This window comes from Centruroides vittatus, unplaced genomic scaffold (assembly GCF_030686945.1).
Source record: "Centruroides vittatus isolate TY-2023 unplaced genomic scaffold, ASM3068694v2 contig_329, whole genome shotgun sequence".
In the NCBI taxonomy this organism is placed as follows: domain Eukaryota; kingdom Metazoa; phylum Arthropoda; class Arachnida; order Scorpiones; family Buthidae; genus Centruroides; species Centruroides vittatus.
Window position 1 is genome coordinate 4193405 of NW_027122113.1, and position 25471 is coordinate 4218875.

Below are 25471 nucleotides of genomic sequence, written 5' to 3' on the forward strand. Positions count from 1 at the left end.
TATACTTATATAGTATTTTATATATATTTTTTAATATACAAATATGTTAATATGAATTGTTTATGTTTGGAAAGTAATCCTATATTCGTTGCTACATTTTGTATTAAATGATAAATTTTACGGAGAATTGTGATAAGAACAATTTATTGGAATGACAACCATTGATTTATTTTGCAAATGGTTTCAGTCTACTGAATAAATTGAATAGCAACGAATGTCCAGTTTTATTCTCTGATTGTTACTCTGTCAAGCAATCAGGGTCAGTTTCTGGAAGCTAAAAAACTACCACAAAATGGGTGTCGCCTTGACGTGGCTTTGTGGCTTATTGTGTGAACTTTTTATCTGTTTTAAAGATAAAATTTTACACAGACTAAGAACACCCGACAGAAATTTTTGTTTCATAGAAGTTGAGTGTAAGGCCAGGAACACACATGCGTAAAATTGTTTGGCAGTAAACTGAATCAGAAATCAGCTTTCAGTTCAGTTTCTGTTTTACGCTTTTATGCCAGAACACACATACGTAAAAATTCTGACCGAATAGGAAACACCACTGCCACCAACAGTGCTAATTTTATTAATTTTTTCTTGTCATATATCTATTCCTTTGTACCTTCCATTTTTTTCCGCTTCCTCTGCTATAATATAGAAAATTTAAATTAATACACTTGTATTCCGAATTCAAATAAAGAACGTTCGTGTAATCTAAATACTAAGCCTATAAATCAATTCTACTAGACCTACCTGTTGTTTGAAATTTTGCACCTATAGCCATCCATAAACGTTGTTTAAATATAGTGGCTTTATACATGACACTGATGTGGTCGAATGGATTCAATAAACTCCTCTATTTCATTTATTTTTTGTTTTTTCGAGACCGTCACAATTGTAGGGTTAACCCTCATTGCCGCCATTGTTAGAATAAAAAGCACGTGTCTACTTTGACGTCACAGAAAAGACTTCTCTTTATTGGAGGAATTTTGGCGTAAAAATTTTACGCCGTAAAAAGTAGAGACATGCTCTACTCTATTTTCAGTTCTGTTTCAGCCAAAATTTCAGAAAAAATTTTACGCTTTCTGTTTTACGCTAGATTTTACGCCGAATTTTACGCATGTGTGTTTCCTGGCCTAAGGATGTATTTTACCGGTAAAGGCAGACTGTTTACAGAATCCAATGATAATTTAACTTATTTTCACAATTTTTTTAAACTTTAGTATAATTCCCAAAACTTGTCCAAGGTAGGAAACGGTTATTTGAAATTCAAAAATATTTCAGGATTTCAGGATTATCTGAAATCCTGAAATCCTGTTGTTAATTATTGTCAAAGAACTTACAAACTAATGAAATAGAATATTTCGAGCATGACGCTATACCTACGTAACAATATTCACTTTTTATTTCTGATCTTGTAAGACACATAGCAAAAAGTAAGGCTGTCTTGCGTAAACAAAAGGAAATATCACCCGATCAAAGCTAGAGATGTCGTGTTAAACATATATTATTTTATCCGTTAAAATTGACTTTATAGTAGCTAAAAAGTCACAAGATTATAGGCTACTAGCATTACGAGTGGGTTTGTTAAAGCCGACTCATAAAGTTTAATTCTCAACAGGCTGTCTGAATGTTAAGTCCGGTCCTTCACTACTCAACTGCTCCAGTTACGTTCTTGGCTGGACGGATGATGTCATCAATTTTTAGATATTTTCCCTTACTGATGCTACATTTGGTCTGTCATCCCGATAATAAGATCAAGCAGTTAGTTACAGACGTTTGGATATACTGTACATTAATTTATTCAAATTTTCTGCCAACTCGAGGTTAATTTTAAAAATACACAATAAGAAAAAAATTTACCGATAGGACTAAAGTAGTAAGAGAGAGTAGGACTAAAGCGTAAAAGTTATAATTTTCGCCTGTTATAAAAACAGGCGAAAGGCGAAATTAATTGTTATTTTCAAATAACGATAACAACTTGTTAGTTATTTACAAATACAGGTCTTATTCCTTCTCAATTATTTGAGATACGCCTTCAGTGTCATCGCTTATGCGTTTCCATTTCCATAAAAATGTTAGTCATGTCACACATAAAGGACTGCTAATAAATTTAGAATTTTTTTTTTGCAGGTTCATAAACAGTATTTGCTTCTGAGTAAACATCGGTTTAACACGAGGATGAAATAAATCAGCAATGAGTTTCTCGACTTTCTGCCAACATTTAAAATTTTGGTGTAGGTATTTGTTAAAAAAATTTTATATTTTTATATTTTATAATTTTTATATTTAGGCTCTACTATTAGAAAACGGCAATAAGCTTAATTTTGAGGGCAGGAATGAGTTTTATAAAAATTGTAAATGCAAATAACGTGTAAAATCGTCATTAGGTCCGACCGTACTGAACATACATTCCATTATTCCGTCACCCTCTCGACCTTTAACCACCAAAATTTAATAGAACCAATCTCCTTAACAAGAAATTTTTTTGCTAAATTTTAGAAAATTTCGACAAAAAGCACAGGTGCTTTAAGCTTCAAGCAGGGTGAACAAATCGTGCCACATGCACTAAGACCAGGAATAACGGTAGTGACTCCCCGCCAAGTAAAAATATTACTGATTGACTATATATACATTCACCAGAGTTACTGATTTTCGGGAGTCGATTTCTCCGCCCCCAATCACCTGAAGTAACTTCGAATATCTCATTCGAAAGAAAATTGTTTTCTTATATAGCTTGCAAAATTTCAAGACTTTCTATAAAGCGGTTGCTGAAATATAAGTACTGTAATTGAAAAGTGCAAAAATTATCGAAAAAACTGTACAGTATTTTCTTTTTCATCAGTCACTGCACAATATGGTAGAGAAAAACTACTGGGTCTAGAAAACTCAATTTTTAAACTTAAGTCTTTCTCGTTATTAGTGAGAAACTGTCGAAATTTCCGGGTCTCTATGTCAAAGTTCACGGGAGTTTCCCATAGAGCTATTTTAGTTTTACGGCTTAATTTTATGCTTATCAGGTTAAAATTCCATGCAGAAAAATGAATTTTATTCAAAATGTTAGTTCGAATTAAAAAAAAAACATCATATTTATGCATATTAAAATTTTTTTATAACGTGTTTTCTAAATGGCGTATCGAAAACGTCGGCCGAGGATCGGCCACGTTTTCGAAACTTAATTCAATTGTATTATTACGTCAAGACAAAGATCGGTGGCCGAGGATCGGCCACCGATCTTGTCTTGACGTAATAATACAATTGAATTAAGTTTGGCCAAGTAAAAACTTGTGATAATTCAGACAACAGTCAAAATTTTTCTTATAAATTTTCTTTTGGTAAAGATAAGATTGTGCTCGGAAGCGGTAGCTACAAGATTTTTACCCGTATTTTATACAAGAAAAATTTTGACTCACTAAAATTGTCATGAGGTTTTACACGGCCAAATTTTACATCTCAGATATTTTTGTTTTGATTTATACAAACAAAAATTACTCCCGAATTTTTTTTTTTTTTTTTTTTTTTTTTTTTTTTTTTGCATTTTTCGACGTTTCAAAGTACGCCGAGTACTAAATTGTAAAAATTTGTGGAGTCATTTTTCGACCGATCACCATACTTTTCCTCGGTTATACATAACGGTCGAAAAAGTAAAAATAGAATATAATTTTCTGTTAATTTACCATCCCTTCCTTAGAGGTGTGGGTTAGTTGGTAAACAGTAGGGTTTCTCAAATGGATCCCGGTTGTTTTTTTAACCCGGGAAATATTCCGGAAAATCCCGCAAATTTCTTAAACGTTCACTTTTTTCTTATTTTATGTTAAGGTTGAGGAAATTTTGCAAATAGAAAGTATAATTAACTCATAAACTGCCAGAATAAATTTGTATTTATTAATTTTAAACCTACTTATTAGTTTTTTAAGTTTTTCCTCGTTATGGCACGTCACAAATTATCAATAATCAATACGTAGCTTATTCTTGATAACTTACTTCTTGATATATACTTGATAGGACTCTCAAAATTCTCTACCAATAATATCTGGAATAATTGCGCTTACGCTATCTTAATTTTTAACCATGCCCATTAATTTCAATAATTGCGTAACGCCAAGTTGTGCAAATTGGGCAAGGATACAAACGAGTACGAAGTCTGCAAGTATGAAGTTTTTCTTCATAACCTGATAATTAAAGACAAACGAACTGCCGAATTATTGGACTATGGTGTTTCTATTAAAGCAGTCGAGGTAGACAAATCAAGAATGCTAGACAGCAAAAGAACTACTACAATCTCAAAAATGGACTAGAAATCTTCCAGGCTACAGGTGAAAAACCACATCTGTCTTCTCTTAAATGCATTAAACACGATTCCAATTACATCAATTGAATCGGAAAAGGCATTCTCGGTAGCAAGACTTTTCATTACTAAAATAAGAATTAGATTAAGTGATCGGAGTATTGACCATCTTTGCTTTTTAAAATCTTATAAAAATTTACAATACAGTCAAACCTGTTTTTATGCGCTCTTTTTATGTGCGATTTTTATTTGTGCGATTTTTTAATGCGAATTTTTAATTTGTGCGGTATAGTTGGCGACTAGTCTCGTGCGATTCGTCATGTCTTACGTTGACTTATTATAGCTAAATGAACTTATTATAGCATAAATGCACTTATTATAGTAATATTATTGCATGAATATGCGAAAAATGAAATAATTTACTTTTTAAGTCAACAAAACACCACCTGGACAAAAATATGTAAAACAGACGATAGACCAGACGATGCAGTCAAGTGCTGACATCTGTTGTCAATAAATTCTATTTCGTACGGTTTTGAGTTATTTTCTATGTGAGACTTTTTTATGCGGTCCCTGTTGACCGCATAAAAAAAAATATTTTTTAATTGTGTTGCGAAAACTATTATTTACAGCCATTCGTGAAGTTTCGTGAGATTTTTTTTTGTGCGTTTTTTTTAATGCGGTCCTATCCCCCGCATAAAAACAGGTTTGACTGTATTTTGTATTATGTTTTATTTAAAAAAACAAAAATTACCTTCTAAGTTAGAAGTTTGATCTGTTCTTTTTTTTCTTTTTTTTTAAATTTTCAACTCAATTCAAAGGCATTTTTGTTGTTGTTGTATGCAATTTCCAGCAAACTTTAATATTTTTTTTTTATTTGTAAAAATTTCTACGTAATTCAAAGGTAATTTGTAATATATATCTTACACGACATTATTAATATGATTTTGGAGGTTACAGAACGTATTAAATTACTTTAAAGAATGAAAAGTAATTATATCATTTGATTTCAAGATATTTTGTATATCTTAAAAATAATTAATTTTGTCCCGGGATTTCCCGGGATCCCGGGAAACAGTTCACTTTTATCTCGGAATCCCGGGACAAGCAAAAGACCGGGAAATAAGAAACCCTAGATGCACCGGTACCTATTCCTGTAAATGAGCCTATTGTTTCTATAATGATGAAAAATTACAGTGAATGAATAATCATTTTTTATCAGGCCGAATGGCCGTGCGATTAAGATGGCAGCATACCCCTTTGGGAAACCCGGTATCGAATCCGAATGGGTTGAAAAATCCCCAGGATTTTTTAGGTGGTGGTCTGTTTGGATATGTCGGGCGCCCATTGTGGGCCTGGTCGAACCCATAATGGACCTGCTAAAAGATACCCGCTTAGTATCCTGTGGCACTAAATGGGCCTATTTTTACCAGAGAGTAAAAAAAAAATATTTTTCATTAGGCTGATCAGCTGATCATAAGTACCATTTTGAGTGAGGTAGTATCATTTTTTTTGTCCTGTTCCATCTGTCTCGCCCTTTTCATAAAATTTTCACTTTTATTCCGTTTTTGAAAATCAAAACGTTTAGCTCTTTAGTTTGTATGTTAAATACGTTTGTATATTGTATTCCGAACTCGTGACTTGTTAGAAAATGTTTATTCTGCGTCTATAAGGGTTGTAAATGTGAATGGATATTGTGGGAATCCGGTGAGTGAGAAATGGTTTTTCTTTCTTGTTTGGCCTCAGATCGGATAGATCCGCCCGCAGGGTCGTTAGGATGGGTTTTAAGTATTGTAAAATTTGGGGACAGGAAGTTCGTTTAATCTATTTGTCAGTTTTTCCTGACACCAGCCTAATCAGTGCGCTAGGCACGCTAATAATTAAATTAATTAACTTTTCCGAGAGAGAGGGATCGTGGACCCGTAATAAGACTTTAGCGTAGAGTTCAGCTCAGTAACGAGTCCATTTAAAATTTAACTAAATAAAATTTAATAAAAAGAAATAAAATAAAATACAGATATCGAAAGATTCTAAATCCCTATCTATTACAGTGAGAGAGAGAGTTTACAAACATCAAACGTATACTACCTCGATAGCTGATCGGGTTAGTACTCTTCTCTTCTGGAAAGGGCTACGAAGTGTTTCGGCGGCTTCGATAACGGACGAGGTCTGGGAGGAGAATGATGAGTGAAGCAATGAAGTTCAAGGCGGAAACTCAGGACAAATCTTCTGAGAGACTCGGGGTTCGGAGCACAAGGAAAATCTTTGGAGAACTCTGTCCCTCTTATGGCATGTTCAAATTAATCGGGAACTGCCCCGAATGACGGGAAAATCGCCCCATTTTTATCCTAATTTTTAGCCAATAGCATTAAAGGATTTACAGTTGCTAACGGAATGTACAGGGAACATACAGGAGGGTAGATAGCCAGATAGTTTGATTCAGATAAGAAATAGACTCTTTTGAAAGGAAATTGATTTTCCCTTTTTGTAAAAGGTATCGAATGTGTCTTCCTTTTTTGTAAACAACTCGAAAAAAACTAGATATATTTCCCACGCTAATTAACTAATAAATTCATGCGAAGTTTCAAACAACAAAGTAATATTTTAATGATAAACTTATGACCCGTTAAATAGATTAATAAAAATTAGTTAAATTAGCGAATAAAGTTAAAAATGATCAATTTTTAAACTTCGCAAGAGTTTGGCCTCGTGCGGTCGCACCGTTCAGCTCCACCACCAGCCAACCCTGACAAAGGGATTTGATGGGACGCCGGCAGAATGGAACAAATTCTTCAGCATTGTGATTCCCACCACAAAATACAAATTAAAGTACAATTGGCACAATAAAGACAATAATAACCAAACACTAGGAGAAAGCAATAAATGGTGTAACTGACAGATGGTCAAAACATTAATAAAATGCACGAAAAATATTTTGAATGCCAATATTTAAATTAGATAGAATTAACCCTTTGTTGGCCAGAAACTACAGCTTCTGTAGAATGAATATTTTCACTTATGAATTCACGGTGAAAAAAGTCGGAATTACATATTGAATTCTTGAAAACAATGTTACCTATAAAGCAAAATTGAGCCCAGAGCGGTCAAGGTGGCAGCCTACCGCTCTGGGGGATCCGGGATCGAATCCGAACGGGTCGAGAAATCCCCTGGAATTTTCTGAGAGTTGGTCTGTTAGGATATGTCGGGCTCCCTCTCTCACCACCCGGCTGCCCCATTGTGGCTGGGCCTGGTCGAATAAGAAGACCTCTTACTGCCCACAGGACGGAAAGAGTTAAACAAAAATATATGTATTATTTTAATAGTATTTTATTAAATTATATTAATAATAATAAATATTAATAATTAATTTATATGAAAAATATTGTGCTATAAGATATGAAATCTAATGTAAAATATATATTAGCAGACGATAACTTATTTTGGCGCTGCTATCGGTGAAATTGTGTCAGCAGACGATAATTTTCATTTCAAAATTAATCTTATTGGTTCTTGCAATCACGTGTCATTGCATGATTTAAAAATCTTCGGCTAATTTCTTGTAGTGGATTTTACTTTTTTTAAAATATTTCCATTCTAAAATCATTAAGATGATTTCGACAGATTCGTCTTTTATATTTTCAAATAATGAAATAATTATCGATTGGAATGACTTGCACGAGTTAATGAATAAAAATCTTTTATTGGAAGACGAAAAAAGCCAAGTGCCTGATTTTATTTATTGTGAGTATATTTGATACATTTAATTAAATTAATACATACTAACGATTCAGTATCAGAAATATATTGTCGAGTACTTTGAATATATATGTGATATTGAATCTTATAAATCCACATAAATCACTTTATCAAATAAAAACTTACATTCGACGGGATGGTAAATTAGCCTATCACTCTGGGGATCCGAGAACGACGGGTTGAGAAATCTCAGGACATTTTCGGGGGTTTCTCAACCCGTCTTGAATATATGAGGCCGACGGCCGGATGGCCGAGCGGTAAAGGTGGCAGCCTACCGCTCTGGGGACCCGGGATCGAATCCGAACGGGTCGAATAATCCCCAGGAATTTTTCGGGGGGTGGTCCGTTCGGATATGTCGGGCCCCGTCCCTCACCACCCGGTCGCCCCATTGTGGGCCTGGCCGAACCCATAATGGGCCTACTAAAAGAGGCCCTCTTAGTGCCCACAGGGCGGAGAGTTAAAAAAAAAAAAAAAAAAAAAGAATATATGAGGCCCGTCCCTTACCACTCGGTCACTCCATTGTAGATTTGGTCAAACCCGCGATGAGCCTAAAGCATTAAGAAGACCTTTTTAGTGGCCCTCTTAGTGCCTTGACGGAAAGAGTAAAATAATAATAATGAAAACTATAAATTAATCGAATCTAATAATTACAGTTCCTTTTAATCAGTAAAACGTAACTAGTAAATTTATAGGTTTTTTCTTAGATTTTTTTTTTGTGTAACGCTTTCCGTCCTGTAGGCACTAAAAGAGCCTTTTTAACAAGCTCATTAAGGATTTGGCTGGGCCCAATGGGGTGGCAGAGTGGTGAGGAACGGGGCACGACAAATCCGGACGGATAACACTCAGAAATGTCTGGGGTTTTCGACCCATTCTGAACCTACGACTTTTTAACTTTATTTTAGGGAATAGTTAAAAGTATGCAGGGATCGGGGGGTAGAGGCAGGGCCGGCCTTCTCGATAAAGGGGCCCGGGTGCAAGAAACTATTTGGGCCCAAATGTTTTTCTAAAATAAAAAAATTTACAAACACGAACATATATTAATGCATGTTTATTTAAAGCGTGATTTTGTTCTTGCTAATACATTAATTACTTCAGAAAAATTACTAAAAATACTGCATTCTTGATAATGTTGGGGCCCCCTCAATCGCGGGGCCCCGGTGCGTAGCATCCGCCGCACCCCCCCGATGGCCGGCCCTGGGTAGAGGTTTTGAAAGTACCGTTATGCCCTTGGTTAAATATTCATTCACTATGACAATGTCCTTGCGCATTAATTGTTTCAATTGTTTCATAACTTATAATGCAGGTGTATTTCCTCCTGTGCTACTCGTCGTTACCACGTGAATCGTCCGGGCGGGGAGAACGATTCACGTGGGTGGAAATTCGTCTCGCATTCTTGAGGAAGCAACATTCCCGCCCGTCGCCTCGAATCTGTCGAGGTCATTAATCCAGATGTCCAGCTGTTGAAATCTGTACTTCACTTATTAACAGAAGTTGCTTTTTTGAGGGGCGCACTGTCATTTGCGTTAATTTTTTCTTATTGGTTTTAGTTTTATTAGTTTATTTATTAATTAAAAAACAACTAATGCAGACATAACCTGAGAAGAAAGATAATTTACAGTATCCTCTTCTAATAAATTTCCCAGCTAATTACCACTATTTTTTCGTGGATGTTATTCATATCGGAAAAACCTTGTTTAAATACTTTCACTCTCTTTTGCTCTTAATTCCGCTCGATATGTCGCTGAATTTGCTTATTCCGTTCAGTCCGCCAGCCTCTTACCTTAATACATTCATCTCTTAGAATCGCTTTCTGAATTAGTTATCATATAAGTTTTCAATATTTTAATGAGTTAAAATTATTTTAAACGTAACTTATTTTATCTTTATGTTAAGATACATTATTTAGTGTTAATTTATTTTCAATTAAGTTATTGTCAGTCTTATTTGCAATATCTGATGTTATTCTTTAATGAGTTGTTAACTTAAAATTAGTTGTGTGTGAAGCAGGGGTACCCGTACATTGAGGCACGTGCGGCACGTGACGTGCCCACTCCTTTTCGTCTCGATCGCCTTTTTCCTAATCCCCAAGTGGGCTCCAAACAACAGAAAATTCGTGACTTCTAGCCTATTCTACAAATATAAAAGAAACTAATGAGCAACTTTGTTGTATGTTGACCAAATCTCCATTTTATTTTTTTTTTTTTTGTTTTGTTTGTTTGTTTTCAAGGCTAAGTTAGCCCCGAGTATAACCAGTGCCACCTTAGGAGCGCTGATCCGACATTGAATCAGTTTGAAGTTTCTTGCATAATGTACGAGGCCCTTTTTTATAGTTTGTGCCTCCTCCCTTTTTCATAGTCTGCGGGCGCCGCTGGTTTGAAGATATGATTCCCCCAGAGCGGTAGGCTGCCACCTTTACCGCTCGGCCATCCGGCCGTCAAAAGAGAGGTATTATTTAAATTGCTTGCCAGTTGCCTGTCAATTCGTCCATATTTGACAATAGAATAGATAGGCATAAATGAAAATTTAATAGGTAAAAGTGTTCTGGAATTCGTTTGAGAAACGCGTAATTACAACTCTGACTATATTGAATTGATTTGTCCTGGGTGTATTTATGTTTTGAATTGTATTTGATAAATAATTCATTATAGAAAATCATTTCATAAAATGCGTTTGTATTTTTAGTACGATATAATGTTCTGTTTCGTAGTATTTCGAATGTTTAAATAATAATAGATTTCGAAATATAATAATGTGTCTTTAGAACAGCCGTGGCGCGTTATCCTTTGGGCAAAAGGGCAATTGTCCTTTGTTGGGAGCCTCCAAACCAATCCTTTATAAAAAAATATTTTCCCAAAAAAATTCCCTCGAAGAAAAATGTCTGAAATCACTGAACATGGGACTCCCTAATTCAAATTTGCTTGGTCCCATGAACCTATAACGCGTCACTGGAACAGGTGTAGAAGGCCCCTTTTGGTTATACCACTGCATCTGAGAGCCACAAATTCAAATAAAAATAAGAGGTCGATCTACTTTTTTAAAAAACTCTTTCTGCCCTGTGGGCACAAAGAGAGCCAAAAATGGCCTTTATGCCTACAGGACGAAAAGAGTTTTTAGCAAGCCCATTATGGATTCGGCCAGGCTCAGGCTCACAGTGGTGCGCTCGGTGGTGAGAGAAGGGGCCGCCATATCCGCACTGACTACCTCCAAAAATTCCTGGGGCGTTTTTGACTGGTCCGGATTCGATCCTGGGTATCCAGAACAGTAGGACGATTTACTAGAATACTAGAAATTAATTTTAGAAAACTACTGATGACAATTTTACAAAAAATTGTAAAAATATATTGTTTTATATTTAAATTATAAAATATTAGTTTTTGATTAGAATTATGTTATAAGTTAGTTTTACCATCTGGCAATGTCAGAAAATACGAGTCTCTGCAGAGAAACCTGTCTGAGACTCGTATTATTTACGTTAAAACCATAATTAGTCTACTCTGTTTCAAGTACAGTAGGTACAGCACAGTACATCCTTACTAATAAAACAGACATTAATAATAATTAACCATGATTACATAATTGTGTAATTGCATTTCAATATGGTATAATTGCACAACTTTATCAGTAAACTGATACATTAAACAGATGAAATATTGTAATTAATCTTATATGGTTCTTATCATACTGTATATTGGTTTATTTATTAAAATGAATCTTGGATTCAAATTTCCAGAATAATATCGAATTTACATCGTATATTAATGATCAAAAAACCAATTAAAACATTTTATTTTAAAAATTGTTCTTTTAAATCTTAACAATTTCAAGTATTATTAATTGTACTTTCAAAGAAAATTTATTTTTACCAAAGCTTGAGTATTGATCTCAAGCTGAAATTCCTAATATTTTGGATGATTAAGTGTTAATATGATTATAAATTAACATTAAATTCTTTGAAATAGAACAATGAAGTTTATATATATCTAATATTTTATATATGCAAATAATTTTTCTTATCGTTATTCATATTGTACCTGAAGCATGTGGGAAAAAACTGGGAAATAAAAGGAAAAATTTTAGATTTCCGGAAGTAAATATAGAAATAAATGAGGTAAAATTTGTATCATTTATGTTAAATAATTAATTTATAGTTTCAAAACTTTATTTATAAAATAAAGTGATACATTTATTTTGTAAAATTTTCAATTATTTCAGAAAGATGAAAAAAGTCTGTTTATGAAAAATGAAATTTACATCAAAAATATATTACCTGACCCACAGTTTTATATATTTAAACCAAATCAACTTGCACAGCAAACTTATCAATCTGTAGATGATGGAAAAAAGTATAATGGAAAGAAAAACAGACTACGATATAATGCTACATGCTATGTTTGTCGATTAAATCAAGAAAATCAAACTATTAATTGTCTTCTCCCTGAAGGTAATTTTTTTCAATACTCTTACTGAACCTGGCATTTGTTTTGACTTTTTATTTTAATACTTCAGGTACTAAATTAATAAAACCTAAAAAGAAATTAGTAGCGTTAGTGGCTGATGTCTTATATAACAGTCCTGAAGGCATTCTTCCAGTGCAGCAAATTTATTCTGCACTACAGTAAGTGTATTACTAAAAATATATGATAACAGCAAAATTTTAAAAATTTAAATTTAAAAATATTTTAACAGAAAGAGATATCCTTATTTCCTATTTATGAATAAAAATGCAGTTAACAGCTGGAAGGTAAAAATCTTAAATATTTAAGTTTTTTCTTTAATAAAAAAATATTTAATATTTTCACTTGTTCTGTACAGAGTTCTGTTAGACATGCAATATTTCAAAAATGGTTTTTTAAAATGAAAATATGTAATGGCAATTATAAACAAAAATGTTCATATTGGGCTTTAAATACTGCTTGCACACCAAAAGAATGGATTATGCCAGGTATTAATCTAAGGGAAAGAGGTAATGAATTATGATTGAGATTATTTCATTTCATTTGGACTTTACTTATAGAAAAACTATTTGTAGGTGTCTTAGCACAATCAGATATTTTAACAGCTGTGATATTAATAAATTATTTACAACAATCCAACTGTATTTCACAAAATAAAACTATCAATGAAGATAAGCTTACAGATATTAATATTAACTTAGATCAGAGTAATCAATCATCAAAAATTTTAGCAATGCAAAATAAATATCCAAATATATCACCCAAACAAAATTTACATATGCATAATGAAAAAGAATATGATCCAGTTATATCAGGAATAGGCTATCATAGAATAAAAAAGTGCTTACATTTTTCAAATGAAGGTAGAAATTTAATACTTCTTTCTTAATTAATTTAGATTTATTTTTAGATTTTAATATCAGTTTATTGTAGATGAAAAGGAAAACTACCCAGCTTATTTGAACATAGACCCACAGATGATAGTGGAAAAAAATGATGATAAATTATTTCATCACAACAATTTCAAAGTAGAAGAGGAAAACAATCAGTATTATACACTTACTTCATTAATGCAGAATAATCCACATAATAATGAAAACTGCAATTATTTAGAAATTTATGAGCTATTTGATTTTTGTATGCAAACATATGAAGATAATCCTTCAAGTTCTAATTATTGAGATAGAGGTATGTAAAACATTTTTATTCGTAAATCTTATAATTTTATATTATTGTAGTTGTAGAAATCTTTTTAATTATTATATATTTGTCTCATAAATAAATATTACATTAAAGCATGAATATAATTACTGTTTATTGAAATTGTAACCAATTTTTAATAGTTTCTTTCACCAAATTGTTAGCACCATAAATAAACATCACAAATTCATATAATTAATAACAAATGCAAATAAAAACAAAAACAATATACAGATTTTTGATATTTTAAAACTCAACAGTAGTCTTGGAAGATGTATATAATTTCAAATTTTTCATATTTTTACATATCCTATTTAAAAGCATAATAAAAAAAAATGTATATATCTTACAGATTATCTCAATACCAGTATTAAATTTAATTTTCATTTATATTTTTAATCAAAATTTTAAACAATTATAATATATATTGCACTTCATAGATTCTGATTAGAATTTGAAAAAATATTATGATTTAAAAATAGTAATGAATCATTTTAATTGTCTGAAACAAATAAATAATAATTACACTTTTCTAAATGATAATGATAAAATTACAGAGTTCATAATCAATGGCAATTTGATTTAAAAAATTATAATAAAAGATGGCACAAGATTTATTGGCAAAAATAATATAATTATAAATTAATTTTAAAGAAAAAATATGTATAAAGCAAATATATAAATGCTGAGTCAAAATATTGAATATGTAAATAAATCAATAAGCAGATTGTAAATAAAGACATTAAAACCACAACCACTTTTGGCATTATTCACTGTCACAGCCATATTCAATTCTGAGTTACATAATTATTTTTCAGCTGATAACAATTTTTAAGTCAGTTATACTGATATAATGTTTTTAGTTAAATTCCATATTAAAATTTTATAGAAGCATCCTCTAATATCATAATCAATTTACATTATTCTTTTAACGTTTATAAAGTTTTTGATTTGTTCAAGATATGTTTTTCATTAATATTGATACCAAGGTTGTTTACGGACCCAGCGTACTCTGATTCCAGAATCAGTACGGATTTTAATAGATGCTGCTTCACAAGCTCGAACTGTTTCTTTTACTGACTGCATGAGGTTTTGAGCATTGCCAACTAACATATCTGTGGCCTCTTGATCTTCTTCAGTTCCTATCAGTGAAAGAGATTTTTATAGTTATAATTAATTAATTTAAAACTTTTTTTCACATAATGAATTTTTTTATATAATTAATTCTGAACACATTTTCTAATAAATTACCATATTTATTCACATATAAGGTGAGGTTTTAATTCATTTTACACTGCTTCAAAAACCTAGGTCATCCTGTGCATGCAAAAAATTCTTTGCGTTTTTGCAATAATTTTTGAGAACAGTGTATTTGCATTTTTTATCGGATGCTCACCCTATGGTGTTTAAAAACAAAAGTATTTTATCTGGGTTGTTTGAATCGTTCTTGTGTATTGTCAAGATTAAAGATGAATAGCAATAGGAAAAGCAAAGCTTTTGAATTAAATTCCAAATTGAAATTTCAAAATTGCACAGGAGCCTGATATAAGTTTAAATTTATTCCCAGGTGAAAACATGATTATTCGGAAATCAGAATTTGGAGAAACTCATAAGTGTAATTGACGGAGAGTGGATTCAACTGTTAAGAATAGACAAAAATGGTTCCGGATTGTCCAGCTTTACATGAACAAATTATGTTGTCGATTTTACAAGATTTTTTCTTAAAGTTCAAAATGCCAGTAATTTTTGCAGGACAATGTGTGCATTTACATGAATTTGATATAAAATTAGAATTGTATTAATAAATCTAATTTTCTTTATTTTGATCTTTAAAGTCACACCTTGTTCTATATGCAAGATCTTATATGCAAGTAAATATGGTATTTAGTATATGATTCAAGAGAGATCATATTTTCAAGTGTTCTATATTAGCAATAATTTGTAAATGATTAATTATATTTTGGAATAATAAGGCAGAATTAATAATAATAATTTAATTATAAAATTTATGGATAATGTGCTAAATCAATTTATAAATTGAAAATCAGAGGCAGCATAGTATTTGTTATTTAACTTAAAATATTTCAAAATTCTGTTTGTGCTTACAGTTAATACCATGTTATGAAATTATACAATCAATCTTTTTATAATTAATTACAAAGGATATTGCAATATCAAATTTAAATATATTATTATTGAAAACAGAATTATTTTATGTACTTCAATAAAAATTAAATAAATTATTCATTATAATTATGAATGCTGCAAATATCTATTATTATCAGTATGCAGCTTAATATATTCACTGATATAATATTTTTATAAAAAATTGTAAGTCTAGTTAATGACTATAAATTCATAATTTCCTATCCATTTGTCTGAAAGATTTATTTTATCTGGCTATTGATCAACATATTTTTAGCAAAATTACTTGGTCAACTTTTTTATTGATGTAATATCAGGGAATTTCACTTGAATCACTGCTGTTATATTGATATTCTTTTCTTTTAATAATGAATTATATAATTTAATAATAGATATTGTTTTATTGGGCTGCAATTTAAAAAAATTGTCGACCTATAAATTTCCACTGCCATCCACCAGTCTTTCCTTAATCTCAAGAACAGAGTTATATAAATGACAGATGAGACCAGATATGGAAAGCTTAGGAGCAAAAGACTCCAATTATTTATATACAAGCTTCCAATGAAAACCAGAAGTTATGCTATTTCAATTCAAAATTTTTCCCTGAAAGGTGTTAGATAGATGATTGGCACAACTCTGTTGTTAAAAGGAAAGTATGATGTACAGGGGCAAGCCACTACTAATTTGAGATGGAGAGCATTTATCTGAAATTAAATAAATTAAAAATATGATTAAAAATTGCAGCCTGGCATTGTGACGTTGTCACAAATAATTGCTTGTTGTATGTATAATTATTCTCTTAACTATCAATACTAGGTTTTTAGCTCAATAAATTTACTATGAGTGGTAAATTATGTTTCTGAAGTAAATTTATCAGTTATTATATGTTTCAAGAATTTCCAGATTAGAATTAAACTATTTAAGTCAATTAATGATTCAAGAAGTTTGACTACAGAGACATATTGCCTGCTGTTAACAGCAATTAATAAAAATTGAAAAACTTTGAATTAAATTTTATTACATCAAGAAAAATAAATATACAAGTGGGAATATATGTTCAGGAAAGGATTTATTCTATAACAAAAATCAAAATGCTTATTTCAGAAAATCAAAATTTATTTATTTAAAGAAATATTTTTATTCTTTCACAGAACAGTTTCAGCTGTACATTTGGAAGAAAATCCAATTTGTTCTTAAAAATATCAATCAAACAGTTTAAAAACTTAATTCCAAATCAAAAGTTGGGTTAATGTATATTCATATTTGTATAAGATTCTAATATTTAAAAATTTTAAATATAAACTCATATCTTCCTAAATCTGTTAAAATTGAACAGAACAGAACAGATCTTTTTGAAGAATGAACTGGATTTTGTTTCAAATGAAGCTGTTTAAAAGAACAGAAATGTTTCTCTAAATAAATAAATTTTAGTTTCCAGAGATAAGAATTCTGTTTTATCTGTTTATTATGATGCTAAGTACTCAAGAATGTTTTATTTTTGAGGTTTGCTATTTCTAAAATTTGAATTTTGCATATTGTGTGTGCTATAAATCTAACACAGAATGATGTAAAAATTATAAAAAAAAATATTCAAATTTTTTAGAAAATTACATTTTAGGAAAAGAATTGCTAAGGTACACAAGAAAATATGATAATTTATCATGTTCTATAAAATACACAACAAAATTAGTGTATTTTCATTTATTATACAATCTCATTTGCATGCAACATGCAGAATATTTAGATACATTTCACCCAAGTTAAATAGATACTTGGTTCTTTCTACAAAGAATTGAGAAGTGTATTGATTTGTCATAATTTGAAGTGGAAATGATTTTCAATGAACAAAAATTAAAAATCTAGATTTCCTTTCAGATATTGAAAAGTAATCATTTAATTATATTGAAAAGAAGGTTAATGTTACCTATGGTTCCAAAATGGCGGCTCGTCTGTGTTTCCAGCAAATAGAAGAAAGGAAACAGTGGGGATGCTTGTTCTAACCTAACCTATTCTAATAATTTTGTTGGTAATAATTATGGTAATTTATTAGAATAGATTAGGTTAGATTAGAATGTGCATCCCCACTGTTTCCTTTCTTGTATTTGCTGGAATCAGGGACAAGCTGCCATTTTGGAACCATAGGTAACATTAACTGAAAAGAATAAGGAAAATCTTTTAAAATATTTAAAAAATAACCATCTCTTTGATAATTACTGTGATGAAAAATTTTGATATTTTATGACAGCATAATTTGCTATGATAATATTTACCCAAAGAAAGCTATTACATTTATTTAAAATATAGTCATGTAGTTTTTTATTTAAAATAAACATATGAATTAGTATTTTATATAATAAGCTATTACACTAATTTTCACATTTGCAAACAATGTATACCCAATTCTGTTTTTCCATGGGAGATAATTCCCAAAAAATGTGTGTGAAAAAAAAATACTGTCCACATAATACAATAAATGAATCATTTTTATATTTTAATTAGTTTTTCAGGCCTGGAATGAATCAATATAATAGAATGTTATTAACTAAAATTGAAATTTTATTTTTTTTTATTTATTTATTTTTTTTTTGTAATTCTTTCCGTCCAGTGGGCACTAAGAGGGCCTCATACAGCAAGCCCATTATGGGTTTGGCCAGGCCCACAATGGGGCAGCCGGGGGACCGACATATCCGAACGGACCACCCCCGAAAAATTCCTGGGGATTTTTCGACCCGTCCGGATTCGATCCCGGGTCCCCCAGGGTGGCAGGCTGCTAACCTTGACCGCTCAGCCATCCGGCCGCTCTGAAATTTTATTTAAAAAGTCTGAGGAGGGACAATTGTAACTTAATTATCAGCAAATTTTAATAAATTTATATTATTAGACATATTTTATTTTTATTTTCATTTTTGTCTTATTTTTCAATTAAACGTTAAAATACAACAAATATCAAAAGGAAGAGAGCTGAAATTTTACTTTGGCTCAGAGGAAACTAAGGCCTGTTCCTACTTGAACACACAGTAAGATTAACATTATTTTTACTGACAGAAAATAAAATTTTTTAGACTGCTTTTTATTAAAAAAGAAACTTTCTATGTATTTTATTTGTTCAACAAATAAATGGTTAAAGGAAACCCACTAAGAGACAAAAAGATCCAGCTCAATCCTGGGCTCATACACACTCTCAACAGCCTTGGCTAAATGCTATACAAAAACTGTTCTGTATTGAAAGAAATCAGAAGAAATGCAATCATACAAACAATTTGTTAAGCTTCAAATTAAATTAAATGGGGTAAAAGATTGATTGTCACTATATAAGTTTAAATAAGTCCTAAAAAAACAGCCAAATCTTAATTTACTTGAACATGTATAGCAACCTTAAATGCAAGTTTTAAAAGTTCTCTCTCCTAGAAATTTTCTCTTTTTTAAAAAGAAAGTAAATATTTTTTCTTAGGAGATTTCAAATGGAGATTTTTAAAAATGCAAATTTATTGAAATGTATTAGATCAAAACAAATCATGTTAAAAGATAATTATTTTTCCAGACTGTGTTAAATCAAAATCATGTAAAAAAATCTGTAAAATGGAATTTGGTGTATTTGACCTCACTAACATGATATTGCAAATATGAAAATAGTTTATCATATAGTTAAGAATGATAATGTGTTCAAATTTGGAATTTCATCAAAAAGAAAGAATTAGCCAAGTATCCTATTTTAGTTGAGTTAATTCCAATACATAACCATCTTTTATGATATTACAAACATGAAATTAAATTGAAATAAAAACTATTTCTCATCCTACTATCAATGAAAAGCAAATCATGCATATGAACAGATGCACAATGCACTTCATAATGCAGAGATTTAAAACTTTAATTACCACAAATAATTTGGCTCCCATCTGGAGTAATTATAGGTGCTGGAATAAAAATGTGCCATTAATATATAAGATAACAAATGAATAGTAACTGCCAACATCTTTTTTTCTTTTCCATTGTCTTTCTTTTAACTTTAAAGATAAAACTACAAATGTAATACAACTTTACCTTGAGCTCCTAGCATTGTTGCTTTCACTGTGGATAAGATGCGTAGTTGAGTTCCAATAGTAGGAATTCTTTCACATACTTGGAGAATATTCTGAAAAAAATTGTCATTATTATTAAATGAAAAAAATTAATTATTTATTAAAATATAAACAGTAAACTACTGAAATTTCATTCAAATAGATGAGATTTAACTCTTTCATAATCACATACCTACCTCTAATAATTATTCCTTTTTAGAAAGCAATTAAAAATTAATATAAATTACATAATGTTCTGAACTTACATTTAAAAAATGTTAAATATATTTTTAACTATACACTTACAGTTCTCATTCGTTTATCAGTGCACATGCGTGCAAGTTCTTTTGCCAAACGAGTTACTTCTTCTGAAGCTTCAGCAATGGATTTAGCACAGGCAATGAGATCTTTCTTAGATCCTCCTTCTCCTCTAATATATAAATTAATTATTATTCATACGTCAGAAATTATTAATAATTTTAGATAATATGTATTTTATAAAAATGTATTACCTGACTAGCTGACTAAGTTTAGCCATCAGTAATGCCATCTTTTTGGCAGCTGCAATTATTTCATTATCTTTACTAGACCATTGTTTTACTTCCTGATGAAGACCATGTGCTGCTAACTGTAAAACAATTTTTGTTTACATTTTAATAAGTTATTGAAAAGAAATGTTTATATTTGTAAAAACAAATATCAAACCATGATGGGTTGATTTGGAAGAGGAGAAGGAAAGTGAGCTTCAAATTCATCATCTGTTTCTGGCAGTGGTGGTCTTGGAGGAGCTAAGTCTTCAGTATTAGGTAGAGGTGGACGTGGAGGAGCAACTAATGCAAAAATAATTAAATAGTTATAATAATTTAATATGTTATTGTTTTATTAGCATTTATAATACATATTAACTTACCATCTAGATTAAGAGAACTCATATCTGGTGGAGGTGGTATAGGTGGTTCCTCTGGTGTCACAGTTACAGCCTGTCTTACTTGACCTACAGCTGTTATTAACTATTGAAAATTATATTTTATTTCTTTTCTGTTATATAAAATCTCTTAAAAATAAATATTTAATTAAAAAGTTTATAATTTACCGCCTTATTTGAATCTCTCCAACGTGATATGGCCATTTGATTATTCATGTCCAATGTAACAGATTTTGCATCTTGCACCATTGGTGTCACACCTGAAATAAAACAAATAATAATAAATTTTTGTATTTGAAAATGAATTGTACAATGAACATAATGTTAAATTACTTGATTGAAGTTGATCAGCAGCTATATTAACTTTTGAAACAAAGTGCGGATCTTCTGAATTATCAGATTCTTGTTTAGCAACCATTAAAACTCTATTTGCTAAACGGGCAATACTTGAAGTGTTATCTACCATCAGTTGTGGGACATGATGAACAATGGCATCTTCACATGAATTAGTATGTTGTTTAATACAATCCTCTAAAATTAAAAATATAATTTGTAATTAGCAAATAAAAATATAAACTTATATCAAACAATCAAAACTAAAAATTTATAAAATTTTATTTTGTTACCTGTTGCTTTAATAAAGCTAACGGTGTCTGTAGCTTCATCTGCCAATTGGCGCATCTTTTGCATTGTCTCAGAATACTGCTTTCTTAAATTTTCAAAATGTTCATCAGCAGCCTGTAATATTAATTATTATAAATAAATTGTTCATAAATTGATTACAATCAGCATAAATCATTTTTATGAATACAAATAAATATATTACCTTATTTTCAGGATAAGACATTCTAATTCGGCCTGCACTTACAAGCTGTGGTGTAAGACTTTCCAACTGAAACAAAATTGACAAAATAAAATTTATTCATTTATTTATACAAATGATATTTTGTAACATAAGTACTATTTGGAAAAATCAATTATCTTAAGATATTAGGATAATGAGATAAAATCACTTTTAAAGAAAATCTTTATTCAATAAACTAAATGTAAATCTGCAAAACTTGTATTAAACTATTGGAAAATATGCAATAATGCAAATTATTTTAGCCAGAAATATTTTATAATTTAAATATGAATTTGATTGGAATGGAAACATTTATTTTAAAGTATCATTCAATATCAGTATATTAATGAATTATATCTGTTATTTTTTTAAATGTTAGAATTTAATTGTAATTTTATGGCTGATTTGAATGGTCAACAAAATATCTGAACTGATAAACATAATTGACATTAAGATGGTCTGCCATGTGTATGTTCAATATAGTTTATAATTTAAACACCAATTTATTATACCAATTTTAAAACAATAACAAAAATTATAAAAATATCTGTTGTTTATTTTGATGACTTCATTTTATCAGAAAAAATAAAAACATCAATTAATGCTCCTTTTAATAATACTTGCTGAATGTTTACTACTGTGTTCTTGTGATGATGCAGCCATATTAATATTAAATATGAGAATAAAACTAAAAAAAAATTGCAAAATATATAAAAATATTTGTTATATTCTTTGATATATTTACCACATCAAAAAATAATATTTTTATTTTTAATGTAATGATTATTTTTCTATAAGTGCTTAAGTGTACATAAGAAACTACTTCCGCATGTAATATTTAAAGAATATCAACTAATGTCTTTATTCTATTCAGACAAAGTGAATTTGTTGAAATACATAACAAATATTTTTACACGTGTTATTGTTTTTTGAATTTTATTGAAATTGATATTAATGATTTTTGCATTTCCATGTTAAGATACAGTGGAACCTTGCTTAATGAGCACCTTGCACAACGAGTATTTTGCATAACGAGCAAAACAAATTGTAAAACTTTGCCTCGCTTAATGAGTGATGTTTTGCATAACAAGTGATGAAGAGAGGGGAAGTCCCGAATTCTGAGCATGCGACATGTTCCATCAGTCTGTTTAGCACTCGTTCCACTAGCATCTTAGTGTTGCTTGTGATCACATATTTTTCCAAACTTGTGTTCACACATATTACTTATAAACATCAACAACCATAACCTGTTATATAATAAACACACCAAATGATATGCCAAATTCTTGGGTCATTAAATTTAATGACCAATTTCAAATTAAATTTTAGAAATGTGTGAATTAAAAATTAACTACAGTCAAACCTGTTTTTATGCGCTCTTTTTATGTGCAATTTTTATTTGTGCGATTTTTTTAATGCGAATTTTTAATTTATGCAGTTTTTTTTGTGCAATTTTTTATTTGTGCGGTATAGTTGGCGACTAGTTTCGTGCAATTCGTCATGTCTCACGTTGACTTCTTATAGCTAAATAAACTTATTATAGCATAAATGCACTTGTTATAGTAATATTATTGCATGAATATGCGAAAAATGAAATAATTTACTTTTTAAGTCAACAAAACACCACCTGGACAAAAATATGTAAAACAGACAATAGACCAGACGATGCAGTCAAGTGCTGCCATCTGTTGTCAGTAAATTCTATTTCGTACGGTTTTGAGTTATTTTCTATGTGAGACTTTTTTTATGCGGTCCCTGTTGACCGCATAAAAAAAATATTTTTTAATTGTGTTGCGAAAACTATTTTTTACAGCCATTCGTGAAGTTTCGTGCAATTTTTTTTAATGCGTCTTTTTTAATGCGGTCCCTATCCCCCGCATAAAAACAGGTTTGACTGTATTTATAATTATTACATTTAATATGAGATGGAAACATAACTGTCTACCTCTAGTCAAATTAATTAATTTCTAATATTTAATTATAGCCTTTACATAACCCAAGAATTTTGGTTTGTAATCGTTTGTAGTGTTTATGAAACATATTAACTGTGATTTTTTCTTTCGTTTATGCAAATCGAATTCTCATTCCAAGATGGTTCATTCTGTGCTAGAAGAAAGATGATGATGATTCATGCTCCTTAACAGTGTATATTGTACAATTTTTTTTGAATAAACATTATACATAAAACATTTGAGCATTTTTTCTGTGTGGAACGCATTATTGTATTTTACATTAATTTCAACAGGAAAAATTGTTTCGCTTGACGAGTGTTTCGCATTACAAGTAGGACTCTGGAACAAATTATGCTTGTTAAGCAAGGTTCCACTGTACTATTCTAAATTTTCAAATAATTGTTAATTTTTCTTAATTTTAGTAATAATAAAATTTTAAATCATTAAGGAGCTTGATTATATTGATTCAATTCAAATATAAAAGAAAATAATTATTAATATTCTTAAATTAAAGCAATCCTTTTATTATTTAATTGTATTTTCTGCACTGAAAAAATTATTTTAATATTAAGAACATTCTTAAGCCAAATTATGTACATAAATACATATTTAAATATGAAACACAGAAGCTCCCTTACTTACAAATGTTCAATTTATGAACAATTTGATTGTATGTCCAAAATTTAAATTTTGTGCAAGTTCTGAAGTTTTCACGGGATAGCATTGAAGTCAGTCTTTGGGCAGTAATAAATAATAAATTTTTAATTAATACTTAATGTTGATTTTTTCTATTGCATAACTTATTTTTCATTTTTACATGAATTCTGATGTGTCATCACTACTTGTGAGGTGGCATTGAAGTTTGTAACATTCGAGTATCAATGCTTATCATTATTGTTTGAAATTTTTATAAACTTTTACAATTATTGCTTCAAAAACAAACACAATAGTAAATCTATCAGTAGAGGTTATGCAAGAAGTGTCTCTCTATTATAATGGAAACCAAACTTTACATTATAAAATTAAAAAAAAATGCATTTGAGACATCTGCTACTAAGCAGTAGCAGTGGGTAAATGAGCATGATGTATTCTGTTAAGTATATTGAAGTATCAAACACTAACAATATATAATTATTCTGTACAAATGTACATTCTAGGTTAGTTTTTACTTAGGGTACTTACTTAGGGCAAAATGTCTGGAACCTAACCTGTTTGCAAGTAGGTAACACCTGTAAGCCTATTCCTAATATTAAAGTAATATGTTTTTTACACTATAATTCAGTTTTGGTTTTTATTTTAATGTAAATTATGCTTACAAAAATGTATAAAGTAATATTGTTTCCATTCCAATCTCTTATTTTGTTAATTTTTAGATAAACTGATAAATTAAATTTAAGTATTTGGTTGATTTTCAAAAATTTCAGAAAACTTAAATGAAAAAAAAAAAAAAATACAAGTTATCTTGATTATTTATCCAAATTTATAACAACTACAAGAAAAAAACTATTTTTTTCCTTAATAAAAGTATTTTTAAGGCAGTAACATTTTGTAATGTAAAAACCATTATAATTAGCAACAATGTCTGAAATTTAAGAATCAACTGCTTTATTTTATATAAAATATTTAAAGATCAAACCTGATGAGTAGATGCCAATAAAGCTTCGGCTACTTTTTTGTTTGCTGTACTTCCAGATGCAACACTACAAGCAGTTCTGGCCAGTTTCTGTGAATAATCAGCTAATGCTCGAGCTTTCTCTTGAAAAGTTTCTTCTCTGTTTGGAATTCCTGTAATTATTTTGTATTATTTTATTATTTTGTGTTACAAGTAAGAATATTAAAAATATTTTTCTCAAACGAC

General features: G+C 30.1%; 2 protein-coding genes across 4 annotated transcripts in view; one reads left to right on the plus strand and one right to left on the minus strand.

The window, feature by feature from the left end:
* Positions 1–7737: 7737 nt before the first annotated feature.
* Positions 7738–25470, plus strand: LOC136973815 (uncharacterized). Its single transcript, XM_067268593.1, has 9 exons — positions 7738–8017; positions 12070–12140; positions 12245–12473; positions 12539–12647; positions 12719–12773; positions 12845–12995; positions 13062–13349; positions 13420–13674; positions 25306–25470. The coding sequence occupies exons 1-8, from the start codon at positions 7885–7887 to the stop codon at positions 13665–13667; spliced, it is 1284 nt and encodes a 427-aa protein (XP_067124694.1). The 5' UTR covers positions 7738–7884; the 3' UTR covers positions 13668–13674; positions 25306–25470.
* Vinc (vinculin) overlaps positions 13783–25471 on the minus strand; it is a 34807-nt gene continuing 23118 nt past the window's right edge. The window contains exons 12-23 of one of the 3 annotated variants that reach the window (XM_067268590.1): positions 25250–25398; positions 21644–21709; positions 21444–21555; positions 21151–21348; positions 20986–21077; positions 20803–20902; positions 20598–20722; positions 20405–20520; positions 20199–20322; positions 19876–19966; positions 19710–19748; positions 13783–14828 (exon numbers count right to left, since the gene is read on the minus strand). In XM_067268590.1, coding sequence (XP_067124691.1) covers positions 14659–14828; positions 19710–19748; positions 19876–19966; positions 20199–20322; positions 20405–20520; positions 20598–20722; positions 20803–20902; positions 20986–21077; positions 21151–21348; positions 21444–21555; positions 21644–21709; positions 25250–25398 — 1382 coding nt within the window. In that variant the 3' untranslated portion in view covers positions 13783–14658. Of the gene's footprint in view, positions 14829–19709; positions 19749–19875; positions 19967–20198; positions 20323–20404; positions 20521–20597; positions 20723–20802; positions 20903–20985; positions 21078–21150; positions 21349–21443; positions 21556–21643; positions 21710–25249; positions 25399–25471 lie in introns of those variants that run through there. The other 2 variants (XM_067268591.1, XM_067268592.1) reach the window with 2 other exon arrangements.